General features: G+C 45.0%; 1 protein-coding gene across 2 annotated transcripts in view; it reads left to right on the top strand.

Annotated features, from left to right (window-relative positions):
- The window catches only part of atrnl1a (attractin-like 1a), a 177,626-nt gene that overhangs the window by 28,458 nt on the left and 133,746 nt on the right, over positions 1-15,422 (top strand). For both annotated transcript variants that reach the window (XM_034609064.1, XM_034609063.1), the window contains exons 6-11: positions 1,989-2,163; positions 2,669-2,756; positions 4,465-4,711; positions 6,475-6,658; positions 7,754-7,908; positions 15,129-15,213. In XM_034609064.1, coding sequence (XP_034464955.1) covers positions 1,989-2,163; positions 2,669-2,756; positions 4,465-4,711; positions 6,475-6,658; positions 7,754-7,908; positions 15,129-15,213 — 934 coding nt within the window. The remainder of the gene's footprint in view (positions 1-1,988; positions 2,164-2,668; positions 2,757-4,464; positions 4,712-6,474; positions 6,659-7,753; positions 7,909-15,128; positions 15,214-15,422) is intronic.

Here is a 15,422-nt window from a genome sequence, read left to right as displayed (position 1 = left end):
TCCACGTCTTTATCCCATGAAATTAATATTTATTTGTCTCCTAACCAAGAAAATGAAGGTTATACATTTATTATAAGTGATGTGAGTATAGATTAAATGGGATTATTAAAATATTATTAACAATATTTACAGGATAGTGATTGAATTTAGCTAATAATCTCGACCCGATCAAATATAAAAATCAGCAGGTAAAGACATGAGTGTGAGTGTGTGTGTGTGTGTGTGAGTGTGAGTGTGTGTGTGTGTGTGTGTGTGTGTGTGTGTGTGTGTGTGTGTGTGTGTGTGTGTGATAATGAATCAGGTGAGCGCAGTCGACTGAGACAGTGCAGGTAATAAAGCTGCTGGTCGCCACAGCAACCGCCGTCTCACAGCAGAATATATGTTTTTGTGTTAATGAAAGGAGGATGTTCTGCCATTTGTCCTCCTCTGCTCATCCCTCCATCCCTCCTCATCCCTCCATCCCTCCTCCTCTGCTCATCCCTCCTCCTCTGCTCATCCCTCCATCCCTCCTCCTCTGCTCATCCTTCTATCCCTCCTCCTCTGCTCATCCCTCTATCCCTCCTCTCTGCTCATCCCTCCATCCCTCCTCTCTGCTCTACCCTCCATCCCTCCTCTCTGCTCATCCCTCCATCCCTCCTCTCTGCTCTTCCCTCCATCCCTCCTCTCTGCTCATCCCTCCATCCCTCTATCCCTCCTCTCTGCTCATCCTTCTATCCCTCCTCCTCTGCTCTTCCCTCCATCCCTCCTCTCTGCTCATCCTTCTATCCCTCCTCCTCTGCTCTTCCCTCCATCCCTCCTCTCTGCTCATCCCTCCATCCCTCTATCCCTCCTCTCTGCTCATCCTTCTATCCCTCCTCCTCTGCTCTTCCCTCCATCCCTCCTCTCTGCTCATCCCTCCATCCCTCCTCCTCTGCTCTTCCCTCCATCCCTCCTCTCTGCTCATCCCTCCATCCCTCCTCCTCTGCTCTTCCCTCCATCCCTCCTCTCTGCTCATCCCTCCATCCCTCCATCCCTCCTCTCTGCTCATCCCTCCATCCCTCCTCTCTCCTCATCCCTCCATCCCTCCTCTCTGCTCATCCCTCCTCAGAGACGTGCAGTTCAGTGAATCAGTGTCTTTCACTCTTTGTTTCTACTCATGTTTGCATATCGCTCTCATTTGTTTCCTGCTGAATACTAACCACTGATCTGTATGGGGGCAAAATGGTGGCAATATTATTTGTGTGTGTGTGTTTGTGGGTGTGTGGAGAGTTGTGTAACTGTGTCTCACTCTGTTTGTGCCTATTCAGATTTCTAATCCTTTAAAATATCTGTATTGAGGTTTGTTCATGTGTTGACGAACCTGTAGATGTAGACAATTGAAAATTGGATTTTTAAAAATATGAATGTTCATATAACATATTACATATATCAATTAAAAAGATGTTTATCCTGTTTATTTGGGGGTAATAATATAATTTAGCATTTGTTTGGAGTCAGTGTGTCACATGACAAATTAAATATTCATATTCATATAAAATAGAGAACACACTCAAATGAAAATAGCTGTATCCATATTATTTAGGGTGGCAATTATATCTGATATGATTTGGAGTCAGTGGGTTATTGTGTCTATTAAAAACAATCCAGTTCCTAATCAAACAGGAATTTATTGATGGTCCCTGATGTCCAACCTAAAACTAACTTTACCATTTGACTATCTGTTTTTTATCTGATGAACAAGTGAACATGTGGCACAGAGAGAAAAGTTGAGTCAATTAACTCAATAACCACATATCCTGCTTCACACAGGCCCCAGATCTGTTTTATAAAACCAGTAGGGGGCGCCAAAGTCACAAAATGAATTATACTCAGAATACTTCTCATTCCTCTGATGAACTCATCTTTATCTTTTTGTTTTGGCTGTGGGTTCTAACTACCGTATGTTTGAAGCTATTAAAATGTATAATTTAAATCTGATGTCTCTCTTCATCCTCTCTCCTCTTCCTCAGGTCCAGACTGTTCTCTGTCTGTTCCGTCCACCGAGGCCTTCTGGACGCTGCCCAGCGTCAAGCCGTCAGCGCAGTCGTCGGGTCGAGCGTCCCATCAGGCCCTGCTGCACTCTGGGCTCATGTGGGTGGTGGGGGGTTACTCCTTCAACTACTCCAACTACCACATGGTTCTCAAGTAAGTGTCGCTCCTGTGAAACTGGAGTCAGGGTCCGAAATCATCCTCAGAAAATATGTTCTTTGATAACCAACCGACTTCTCTGACATCAAAACATTTTGACTTATTTCGAGTCATTTTGAATTGCTGCATTCCATTTAGCTTTTCCAGTTCCACGACCCAGGTGCTGCGTGACGGCTGACTCGCATTGACTCATGCAAACACGCACGATTATCGTCCATCCAGTGTCAAATAAATATCTGTAAATATAGGAAATCACTCAAATAACTCACCTGAGAATCATCGTGTTTTCAAACCTTCTTCAGTATTAAAGTTCTCCAGAGATAATTTTCTCAGATACTTCTAAAGTTGCTAATGTGGCAAAACATGTGCTAATGTCGGCTAAAGAAGTTTCCCCTGCATCTTAAAGGGCCTAAACCTTTGTTAGACGTCAGTGAACAAAGTCGACTGTGAATGTATTTGAACTATTTCATCATCAGTGTTGAAATCTCTTCTCTCCGTGCAGCTACAACCTGGAGAGCAGCACGTGGGATGCGGTGCCTGTGAGCAGCGGCCCTCTCCACAGATACGGACACTCGCTGGCTCTGCACCAGGTAACACAGCTGAGGCTCTCACTCTTAAAGTAACACACACTAATACAGCTCAGTGTGATTGATCCCAGGCAAGTTCAGGACTTCTTCTACGTTTTAATAAAATGCTGCGGTTGGAAGTTTCATATTTGAGCTTTACTTTTTTTGACTTAAGATTTAGGACTGTTTTGAATGAACCGTTGTTCAACATGTTTGATTTTTTCACTGTTTGTGAAATAAAAACACGTGATGTTGGGCCTCTGTCATTATTTTTTCAAGTTGAAAAAAAGATAAAATAATCCACAAATTACTCGTCTTTATGAAGTCATACAATTATTATTTATAAAGGCTTTTCTCTGCGGTGAAATCGACTCATTTCACATGATTTAAAGAACGTTGTGAAAGATAAAGGCCCCTCAGTCACTTTACCTGTGAAGACATGACCTGAATCATCCGGTCGTCCCTCTGTAGATCCGTCACGTCACAGTTCGCAGCATCACATGATGCGTCACTGTCCAGATTCTGGGGCGCCTGCTCTTTGTGTGTGGAGGAAGTGGTTTAGTGAAGGACGGCAGAGAGAATGAAGACGAATGTGTGTTCCTCCGTAACGATGCAGAGATCTGAGCCAGAGGAGGTCACAGTGTCCGACTGGAGATTTGTTGGAGGCAGTAACTCCGACTTGTTTACGGCTCTGGCAGCTCCGAGTTCATCTCCCACAGAAGAAGGTTTGAGAGGAATCACCTTGTCTCCTTCTCTTGAAACGTCTGAGACGACGGCAGAAAGCAGAACATGCATGTTTCATTCTGATCTCAGGGAGACTCTTCACCTCTCACCCCCGGATCACTCTAATGAGACTCGTGTTGAAGCTGCTGCTCTGCTGACACTGATCTAAATGCTCCATCGCTGCAGATGTGGAGTAAAGTTTAGATTAAAGAGGGTTTAAAGATGCTGTTGCTAAGTTACCATGTGTCATGCAAAGCTCTGCCTCTTAGATTTCTGACGTTTTGGCCCCAGATCCTCTTTTAAAATCCTGGGGCAGAGGTCTGTTCTCTGCTGACTCAGCAATTTCTTTTTAAGTACCTTTTAAAGATGTTCTGTTATCGCAGAGCGTCTCCTGCAATAACTTAAACTTTAATTCACTTTCACAACTGTTGTCATTCAGTTCTGATGGTTTTGTGACCTACTTGTCTTAATTGCTGCCTTGTGAAGCACTTTGTTATCCGGATTATTTAAAAGATGATGTTTATATGTAAAGTTATGTAAAAGGTGTCGCTTGAGATAAAACTTGTTCATAAAGTTTAAGAAGTTAAAATGTGCAGGTCTGATCATTGGGCAGCCGAGCTAAGCTCTGTGTCTTTGTTCACTGATATGAAAACTGTTATTTTACAAAAGTTCTACATATTTGTTTATAGTTATTTATAATAAAGTTTATGGTCAAACTGTAAAACATCAAAACTTAATTACATTTAACGTCTTAGGAAGCATTGACAAAATTATTATAATTCATGTATTGGCTGATATACTGTATCTGATATATTTTACCAACTATTATTGGTCACAGCGTCGGTCGGCTCTGGTCTCATCTCTCAAAATTCGGTTTGTGTACTGAAACCTTCGTACTTATTTTCAGGGTCCTGTGATATACATGACGATACACACACTCCATGATGAACTTCTTAGCCTTGTATTTAAAGTATCACACGCTGACCTCTCTGTGTTTCTCCTCCTGCAGGACGACATCTACATGTTTGGCGGGAAGCTTGAATCCGGACCCGCCAACGTGACCGACGAGCTGTGGGCCTTCAACATCCCCCGACGCACCTGGTCACCACGGAAACCCGCCCTGCCTCCTCCCTACGCCCTGGAGGGACACACCGCCCACGTGGTGGAGCTGTCCGCCGGCGAGGCGGTGATGCTCATCTTCTTCGGCTACTCGCCGGTTTACAGCTACATCAACAAAGTTCAGGAGTACAACATCAGTGAGTTCACCTGCTGACGATGTAACACAACTCTTTGTAAAGTGATTTTCATTTGGAATAAGATCCGTATCTCACCCTGATCCCAGAGAAGAAGGTGCAGATGCAATTGTAATTTGTACTTTAGTTTTGTCGCACATACTTGGATCCTTCCTGTTGGTCCTTATATTGTAGAGTACTTATATATCAGTCTTTATATACAGTCTATGTTCCTAACCCTCCATGTACAGATACACAGCTGCTGCTTGTTGCTTAGCCAGTAGATGGCAGTGTTGTCCAGCTCTGTAAACCAGCAGCTGAAATCTGAGAACACACACACACACACATACACACACACACACACACACACACACACACACACACACACACACACACACACACACACACACACACACACACACAGTCATTAAGAAGATGTGCAGGAGAAGACAATGATTAATGAATCCTCTTCGTTCCCTCACTTTCGTTCTCTTCATCCTCCCTCTCTCCCTCCTTCTCCTCTTCTTCATCCCTTCTCTTTTATCTCCCTCCATCTCTCTCCTCTCATCCCCGGCCTCGCCCTCCGACCCCCCTCTGTCATCCCTCCTGCTCGGCCTCCGTCATCTCCCTCACCTCTCACCTCCTTCTCCCCCCCCCCCACCTGTCTGTCACTTTCATCTTCACCCACCTCCGTGTCCTCTCTCTGACGGTGTCACGGCTGCACCGAGCGTCATCCGGCCTCAGAGGCGGCTGCACCGAGATGAACGGAGACGATGTGTAAAATATGTGATAAAGGGATTTAATGACCACTCAGAGAAGCAGGTTTGCAGCAATTAGCTGCCAGGAGTTAGATAAGAGTCGACCTTCTTCTGCTCCTCTCTCTCTCTCTCTCTCTCTCTCTCTCTCTCTCTCTCTCTCTCTTTCTCTTGTTCTTTCCTGCTCCTTTTTCTCTCCTGCCCTGTGTTCTGTTGTCGGCTCCTGACTTCCTTTATCTTTTGCTTTTATTTCCTGTTTGATTTCTCAATTCTGTGTATTTCAGTAAAACTTTATAGACACATTTTAATCAGAAAATATCAGATTCAATATCAGATATTTAAGAATTATGTTGATATTTGAGATTAAAAAAGTGCCTGATAATAAAGGAGCAAATTAAATTGTTTCTCATATCATTTAGTAATGCAATTTGAAACTGTTGAATATGGGATTTTTATCTTATTTTCTTCTCTTTCTTACAAATTTATCACATTTGAGGAACAAAACAACCTCGAAAACTTACTAAACTGTTCGGTGCTCAGGCCTTAAAAATATATATTTTGAGTATTTCATGGAGATATTCTGCCTCTGAGTGGTTTCCAGGTCCTTTTGTGTCTCAGCTCCTCTCAGTGCTCCTCCTGGTCTCGGGGTTTTTTTTCTTTCCACATGACATTTTCTCTTTCTTTTGAAGTTCCTCCTCCTCCTTCCGAGGCTTTGTTTGTTGTGTGGTCTTCTCCTTTTCAGACGCTGCTCGGCTGATGTAATCCCTGCCTGTTTTTATTAGGATCTTCGGTGCACCTGCATTAATCTGTTTGCATCACACTGGTCTAATAAAAGGCTTTTAAATTCAGTAAACTCTCATTTCCTCTGGCCCCCGCTCACTGTTTGGCTCCGTTCTTCTCTCTTCCCTCGCTCCATCTCACCTCCGGAATTAAAAGTGCTTTGCTTTCTGGCAGAATAGTGAAAAAACAGACTTGCCAGAGCATCCAAAACTTTTCTTTAAGTGATCATCTCTTTTCTGCTCTGTGTCTCAGGGTCGAACTCGTGGCAGGTTGTGTCCGCCGGCGGCGCGGTGGTCCAGGGAGGATACGGCCACAGCAGCGTGTACGATGAGTCCAGCGGCTGCGTGTTCGTTCACGGGGGATACAAGGCCCTGAACAACAACAAGTACGGTCTGGTGGACCACATGTACCGCTACCACGTCCCCACCAGGACATGGTGAGAGCTCGGGAAATAAAAAGTCACAAAATTGATTCTACATTTGTCTGACAGCTGATTATTGGTCAAGCTTCAGATTTTACATTCGACATGAACTTTTTAAACATTTCTTCCACCTCGTGCCTTTATAGACATTATGTTATAAGTTATTTCACTTTAAAAATCAGTTTGCTTTATATTTGTGTATTTACTTCAGTGGTTTTCTCTCATAAACAATGATGTAATTCAAAAATGTTGTCTGTGTTATGCAGCTTTGATAATTTCATTTTAACGCATAAAATAACAGTTTAAAAAATCGAATTCTCTGAATCTAAGATAAAAACGTGATAAAATGAGCAGTGGCACAGTGATGATGTTTAGAATTAACATGTGGGCCAATCAGAAAGCAGAGATGAGCAGAGCTGAGTGTGAGAATAGAAGGAGACAGAAGGCGTGACCTCCGACGACCTCGGCTGATGGATGAGTGAAAGAGGAAGCTCGGCTCCATCAGTCTCTCCTCCTCACTCGCTCTCATGTGACCTGCTGCCCGACTAGAATCAGCTGTCGGAGTCAGGAGTCACTTTGCCTCTGAAATTCCCAGACGGAAACATCGCTGGTTATTTCAGTAATGTCGGCAAAAAGCTGGATGAAGTTTTGAACATGACATCTGTGTTGTGGTTTAAATCTCGTCCAGTGTCAGCTTCTATTTGTCTTTAGCAAACAAGACACTCAGAGGAGTCTCAGATCAGTTTTAATCGATTCTGATCAGTTTTTATCAATGAAGACGTCTCAGTATTTTCCTCTCAGAGCTGAGAAGAGAGAGAGTCTGCGGTGAAAGTCACTTTCTGCTGTAAACGAAGACGCCACAGAAAGTCCCCACAGTTGGTCTCACTATGTGACCTTTGGCCTCAGAGGTCACACGCTGCAGACTGAGACCTCCTACCATGTCTGTGTTTAGTGTCTCTGTGTGTGTGTGTGTGTGTGTCTGTGAAGTATGAAGGGGCAGTCACCACGTTGGAGGTCACAAACTCAAACACCATCAATAACCTAGCACCACAGAAATAAAATCAAACACACAACTGAGAAATTAACATGTGTGTGTGTGTCTGTGTGCAGGTTGATCCTCAGAGAGAGTGGTTTGGCGCGACACCTCCACTCGGCGGCGCTGCTGAGCGGCACAGTTCTGGTTTTTGGGGGAAACACTCACAACGACACGTCGCTAAGCAACGGAGCCAAGTGTTTCTCTGCCGACTTCCTGGCGTACGACATCGGTAAGAACAAGTCTTATAATATATATAATATAATCACACACACACACAGGCTCTGACTATCTACTGGGCTATCTTGATGGAGGAGTGTGAGGTTGAGGAGTGTGTGAGGTTGAGGAGTGTGTGAGATAAAGGAGTGTGTGAGGTATAGATGAGTGTGAGGTTGAGGAGTGTGAGGTTGAGGAGTGTGTGAGGTTGAGGAGTGTGTGAGGTTTAGGAGTGTGTGAGGTTGAGGAGTGTGAGGTTGAGGAGTGTGTGAGGTTGAGGAGTGAGTGAGGTTGAGGAGTGAGTGAGGTTGAGGAGTGTGTGAGGTTGAGGAGTGTGTGAGGTTTAGGAGTGTGTGAGATAAAGGAGTGTGTGAGGTTGATGATTGAGTGAGGTTGAGGAGTGTGTGAGGTAGAGGAGTGAGTGAGGTTGAGGAGTGTGTGTGAGATAGAGGAGTGTGTGAGGTATAGATGAGTGAGTGAGGTTGAGGAGTGTGTGAGGTTGAGGAGTGTGAGGTTGAGGAGTGTGTGAGGTTGAGGAGTGTGTGAGGTTGAGGAGTGTGTGAGGTAGAGGAGTGTGTGAGGTAGAGGAGTGTGTGAGGTTAAGGAGTGTGTGAGGTATAGATGAGTGAGTGAGGTTGAGGAGTGTGTGAGGTTGAGGAGTGTGTGAGGTAGAGGAGTGTGGGGTTGAGGAGTGTGTGAGGTAGAGGAGTGAGTGAGGTTGAGGAGTGTGTGTGAGATAGAGGAGTGTGTGAGGTATAGATGAGTGAGTGAGGTTGAGGAGTGTGTGAGGTTGAGGAGTGTGTGAGGTAGAGGAGTGTGGGGTTGAGGAGTGTGTGAGGTTGAGGAGTGTGTGTGAGATAGAGGAGTGTGTGAGGTATAGATGAGTGAGTGAGGTTGAGGAGTGTGTGAGGTTGAGGAGTGAGTGAGGTTGAGGAGTGTGTGAGGTTGAGGAGTGTGTGAGGAAGAGGAGTGTGTGAGGTAGAGGAGTGTGTGAGGTAGAGGAGTGTGTGTGAGATAGAGGAGTGTGTGAGGTATAGATGAGTGAGTGAGGTTGAGGAGTGTGTGAGGTTGAGGAGTGTGTGAGGTTGAGGAGTGTGTGTGAGGTAGAGGAGTGAGTGAGGTAGAGGAGTGTGTGAGGTAGAGGAGTGTGTGAGGTTGAGGAGTGTGTGGGGTTGAGGAGTCTTTGAGGAAGAGGAGTGTGTGAGGAAGAGGAGTGTGTGAGGTAGAGGAGTGTGTGAGGTTGAGGAGTGTGTGAGGAAGAGGAGTGTGTGAGGTAGAGGAGTGTGTGAGGTAGAGGAGTGTGTGAGGTAGAGGAGTGTGTGAGGTAGAGGAGTTTGTGAGGTAGAGGAGTGTGTGAGGTTAAGGAGTGTGTGAGGTAGAGGAGTGTGTGAGGTTAAGGAGTGTGTGAGGTTGAGGAGTGTGTGAGGTAGAGGAGTGTGTGAGGTTGAGGAGTGTGTGAGGTTGAGGAGTGTGTGGGGTTGAGGAGTGTGTGAGGTTGAGGAGTGTGTGGGGCTGAGGAGTGTGTGAGGTAGAGGAGTGTGTGGGGTTGAGGAGTGTGTGAGGTTGAGGAGTGTGTGTGAGATAAAGGAGTGTGTGAGGTATAGATAAGTGTGAGGTAGAGGAGTGTGTGGGGTTGAGGAGTGTGTGAGGAAGAGGAGTGTGTGAGGTAGAGGAGTGTGTGAGGTAGAGAAGTGTGTGGGGTTGAGGAGTCTTTGAGGAAGAGGAGTGTGTCTGGATGCTGCAGTGCAGGTCGAGAGTGTGGATGATGAAGGATCCCATTACAGGCCACTCAGTCCCGCCACAGACCAGATGGCGTGCGGCAGTTTTCACCCCATGATGGAGAAAGAGAAATGGAAGAATGGAGGGAGCGCTGGGAGAAGAAAAGAGGGATTACACCAACTCTTGACAGGAGAGGGACTGAAGGGAGAAGAAGAGGGAGGGAAAGAAAGACAGATGTGGAAAAAGATGGCTGACGTCTTACAATGAGGAGAGAAACACAGACGGAGGAAACAGAAGTGAAGCTGCAGCGTCGGCACCACTCGGCAATTTTCAAACCTCTAAAACTGAGCCTTAAACTTATGAAGTAAAATGTTAAAGTATAATTGGAGTGTGGATACTGAACCAAGCCCGTCAGGATTCAGACAAAATTCATTTATTTTCTCTCGGGCTCGCTCGGGATCGAACAGAAAACCAACTCTCCCACCGCTGGAGTCCTGGACGCCCACTCTGCAGATGTGTGTGACATAAAGCTCACGTTTGCTGTCAAACACGCAGCGTTCCTCTGGTTTCCAATGTGACCCGTGCTTCATTACGTTTGTCTGCACATCCCACCGTCGGGATCCTTTTATGTGAAATCCAGTCCACGCTCTCTATCGTTCAGCTTCAGGCATTTTGTTGTTGTGTCCACTGGAGTTTACAAGTTTAATTTTTAGTTGCATCGAGAGTATTTTTTCAAACATAATCAATATTTCGTATATCTCTGGTATCATCCCCTCTTCCCCCTTTACTTTCATCTTTCTCATCACTCTCTGCTGTGAATTATAGAAAGCAGGGAAGTACCAGGGAGGCTGTTGGTGAGAAATAAACGGCGGATGTGAGGAAGCAGATGGAATGAGAGAGCCGAGCACGGAGGAGGGAGCGGGAGAGAGATAAAGAGCAAATGAAGGAGGGATTTAGGGAGATAAAGAGCAGCACTGAGGAGGGTGAGGGAGAATTACCTAAAGACAATAAAGGTGTGCCTGGTAAGAGCAGATCATAACCCTGTGAATAAAAACCAAGTTCAGAGGTAATAAAAACAGTAAAGCATTTGTTTACGAAGCGTCGCCGTCTTTATGAAGTCGGAAACGACGTCGGGGTGAATGTCGTGTGTTTGTGGTAAACGTGCAGCAACACGTCCCACACCTCTGTGCAAACACACCCCTGTCTTTATAAATGTCATCATTTATTCATCAACGCTCGTATCTGCAGATCTGCACAAGTTTATCGTCCACCAGGCAGATCGCTGTCTTACTGCAGAGACAGAGGGACAGAACGAGGGAGGGAGGGAGGGGGGGAAAGAGCGAAAAGAGCCGTCACTTCGTCCATCTGGAGTCACAATATATGTTTGGACTTAAAATATAATAAAGACAACAAATAATCCAAATAATCTCCATCTGGTGGTTAAAGACGGCATCGCCCAGCTTTTTAGAGCAGAGTGGGTCCAACAGAACATCCAGTCAGCCACCAGGGGGCGATTGAGACGCTTTGGCTTCACTTTTCTGGAGCAATCACGTCGTCCATCTTTATTTTCAGTCTGTGGCTAATACAGTGAATACGTCTGTAACCAAAATGAGAGCTGTCAAACTGGAGATAACACAGGTGAGTGCAGATCTCAGGTTTAAACTCAGACCTGAGATCTGCCTGAGAGAGAGGTCTCGTCTCACAGCTCTGCTCCAGCTCTCTCACTTTAATGTATCCTCCAACTTTCAAACTTATATATTCTTTTGCCAATAAAAAAAAAAAGGCAATTTAAGAAAGTCATAATCCGAGTCCTATCTGGTATAAATACTTTTGTCTTTTCCATTAAAACATGAATCTTGTTTTAATGTCACACTAGTTTTAAAGTTGAATATGATTTTTATCAGCTTCAATTAAACGTGTGAAGTTGCTTCGCCTCCCCAGTTCACATTGTTTGGAACTTCTAGTAATGGTTTATTGTACAGATCATTACATTTTTTACCACTTTCCTGCAGCTTTATGAGAAATTTGCAAATATAAGTTAATAGCTGTTATAATTTGGTATAAAATGATGTGGTGTTAATTAAAAGGGAAACAGAGAAGTGGCTCTTGGTGCAGTTACAGCTGTAATGATGTTTATCATGTTAGAGCTTTTGTTGAAATGATCGAGTGTTTAGATAGTAAGTGGAATTGACCTGTTTGATGGACTTTGGGCGAGAGCAGCCAATTATATCCAAAAGTTTAGAATAACTTTAACAGAGATGTCAAACCAGAGCGACGTCACCCATTGGTTTGTGAGTTCGTCCACAACAGTTTTATTCCTCACAATCGTCATTCTCACCTGCAGCGTTCAGTAGAAACATTTTTTCCAATTAAAGTCTCTTCTAATTTAATCTTATAAATTTACGTCGCTGCAGTTTTTGGTTTGAATTTCTTTCCAGGAAAGCACTTGGAGAGATTTCCTCTCCTCACCCGTCTCCTCTGCCCTCGCCCATCTCTCTGGGAGATAATTCATTAGCTGCACCTGTGGAAGTCACTTCTCTCCGTCCCTCGTCGTGTCTTCATCGTGTCTTCATCGTTCCTCCGCTCCTCCGTTCCTCCGCTCCTCCATTCCTCAGCTCCTCCGTTCCTCCATTCCCCCGTTCCTCCGCTTGCTGCGAGCACAGGGGGCTGCGAGCGCTAATTTGTTTTTGTTTTGGCGCGCTAACCTTGGAGGGGCGACGCGGTGTTATTAGCTTCTCCCGCTTTTCTGCTGCCACACATTAGATTCAGGTCGACACGGAAGGCACTTTTCATTTGGATTTAATTCTCCCTCACCCCCCTTCAACCCTGCCCCCCCCCTCCCTCCCTCCTCACACTAATTAGATTTGGGGAGAAAATGAACCCTGATTAAAATCACGGCCCTTTCCAAGTTGACACACCACAGGCACACACCCACACACTGCTGCACAAACACACACCTGACACACACAGACACACACACACACACACACACACACACACACACACACACACACACACACACACACACACACACACACACACACACACAGACACACACACACACACACACACACACACACACACAGTCACATGGCTCAGCTGGGTGAAAGGCCCAGGGCAGGCTGGGAGCTTGTTTGGAAGAAGTGGGGACCTGTGATATATTAGAGGAGCCGCCAGTGGCTGCTGTTCAACTCTCCTCCTCTTCCTCCTGCTCTTCCTCCTCCTCCTCCTCCTCCTCCTCCTCCGCTTCCTCCTCCACCCTTCTTCATTAAGACCTCCATTAGTGCAGATCAGATCAAACTGTCAATCAACCCGGGCCCGCCCGCCCGCTCCGATCTAGAGCCATGATTTCTCTCTGTGTCCCACCATGCATTATTAACACAGATTTTCTCATATCCTGAGAGGAAATTAAAATCTGTTTTGATGCGTGTGTGTGTGTCTGTGTGTGTCTGTGTGTGTGTGTGTGTGTGTGTGTGTGTGTGGCTGATAAGCATCTGTTGAGCCTGCACTTCTTTGCTGGACAATTTGGAAGCTTCAGTCTCGAGGTGGTTGGTTCAGAGGTTCGGACCAAACGTCACTGAGGCTGTTTGCTTCTTTTTAGGTCGAAGTTTCTTCAGATGTTGTTTGTCTGGTGGCTTATGTAACTTTGAGAGTTCAACAAGTGCAACAACTTGGAAAGACGATGTGATTCCAGAGCTTTAGGTGATATGGAAATAGTGTGAAAAAAGGTATAGACAGTAACTAAGTCATGATTACTGAAACAGGGTTGTCGATTTGACTCCCAGGTTATATTAAAACACAGACGACACAACATCTGTGTCCATATGCAAGATGTAGAAATAGATTCTGCAAGAATATTACAGATTCAAATCCCCCGAGCGACTTAATGCTAATTTATACAAATGCATCACCAGTCAGAAGGTGGAAATTGGACGAGTCTGTACAACCTGAGATTATTCACGATGGCACAGACTTCAGCAGTGACAAAGTTTTCTGAATTCAGTTATATGCTTGTAAAGTTAAGAATCTAAGAATAACACTTGCATGAACTTAGGCAGCAGCACAGGAATGATGTGAGCAATGAGATTTATTTATTATGCAACTTCCTCCCACTTATAATGAACTGTGACAGTCGGGGGTGATCTAATCGTAAGCAGCTCTCCTCTGCAGCGTCTTGGATTTAAAATGTTTTTAAGTTTGATTCATAATTTTCAATCCTTTACTTTGTAAATAGGAGAAAAAATGGAAGATTTTTGCTTTAATTTCACCCAAACTGTACAGTTATTTTGTAATGTGATCTCAATTGAAACTCCAAAACTTGATTTTCCATCACCCTGACCTCCATATTCATATCAGTCAAAACACCAACACGTCACACTGGAGGTATTAAGGTGTGTACGCTCTACATGAATACAGCGAATAACCTTTTACCTGAAAGACTGAACTGAGGGAATAAACTCCCACGTTCAGCTGCAACATCACCATCGCTGTGGTTGTCATGTGACTACGACTGACCTTTGACCTCTGCTAGTTATGAATTCATTACTCATGGTGTTGATTAGAACCCCTCTCTCTCTCTCTCTCTCTCTCTATCTCTCTCTCTCTCTCTCTCTCTCTCTCTCTCTCTCTCTCTCATGTCCTCTGCCTCGTCCCTCGCTCTTCAACGAGGACTCCCAATTAGCACGCGGCTTAACGAGGTCGTTAGCAACCTGGCGTCCCAGAGTCCCCGACTCCGTTTACGTTTAGGCAAGGCTCATCTGGCTGAATGGGACCTTAGACTAACACACACACACACACACACACACACACACACACACACACACACACACACACACACACACACACACACACACACACACACACACACACATTAATTTCCATATTAAAATAATGGCTGCACGTCGGGTCGTTAAAACATCAGAGTTGTAAAATCCAAGCAGTAAAACACACAGAGCTGATAGCTCCAATGATAACTAGTGAGAGGTGCTTTATGATGGAATTTTATGAAGTCATCTCCCAGATTATCTCCACTATCTTTTCCTTATCGCCGTGGTTTTATGTGAAAAGGTACGAATAATGAGTTCTTATTCCTTGGGAAGAAATTAGCAGGTTGAAGTGTGGGTCGTCCTCCACTGCTCGTTTGTCTCCACAGCATCGCCCGACATCAGTGTCTGACCTCGTGATGCTCCTCTGGTGCAGCCAGGGTCCGGGTGTCCCAGACCAAAGACTGTCAATAAAGATAAACGACATGAAAGATCCCAAAAGTGAAGGGAGATCTGGCTGCAGTATAGGTTTTTAACCCCGCCTCCTCCATGTTAGCAGATGGGACATGGACCAAACTAAACAATCAAAGTCGAAGTTAAATGTTTTGGCTTCACATTTGAGAGCTGTCATGGCGTCCATCTTTATTTACAGTCTCTGTTTCAGACACAAACACAGAAACACAAACTAAACTCTTATGTATGTGTGTGTGTGTGTGTGTGTGTGTGTGTGTGTGTGTGTGTGTGTTTTCCTCAGCTTGTGATGAGTGGTCGATCCTCCCCAGACCATCGCTGCACCGGGACGCCAACCGCTTCGGACACTCTGCTGTCGTGAGCAACGGGTGAGTTCTTATATCTTTGCTCCAGATTTGCTGCCTTGCTTAAGGACACTTAAGCAGTGAACTCTCTATTCGAACCTGGTAAATAATCTGTTGAACTACCGAGTTCATGCAAATAAACTCCATCCGTTCTATGACTGGATTATTCCTCGGTACATTTTTACATCTCCTCCCTGTCTTCCTGCTGTGTCCTCTAAGATTTGGAGGCGTCT

This window comes from Hippoglossus hippoglossus, chromosome 15, assembly GCF_009819705.1.
Source record: "Hippoglossus hippoglossus isolate fHipHip1 chromosome 15, fHipHip1.pri, whole genome shotgun sequence".
NCBI classification, from domain to species: domain Eukaryota; kingdom Metazoa; phylum Chordata; class Actinopteri; order Pleuronectiformes; family Pleuronectidae; genus Hippoglossus; species Hippoglossus hippoglossus.
Note: the sequence above shows the minus strand (reverse complement) of the source record. Positions and strands in the feature narration are given on the sequence as shown.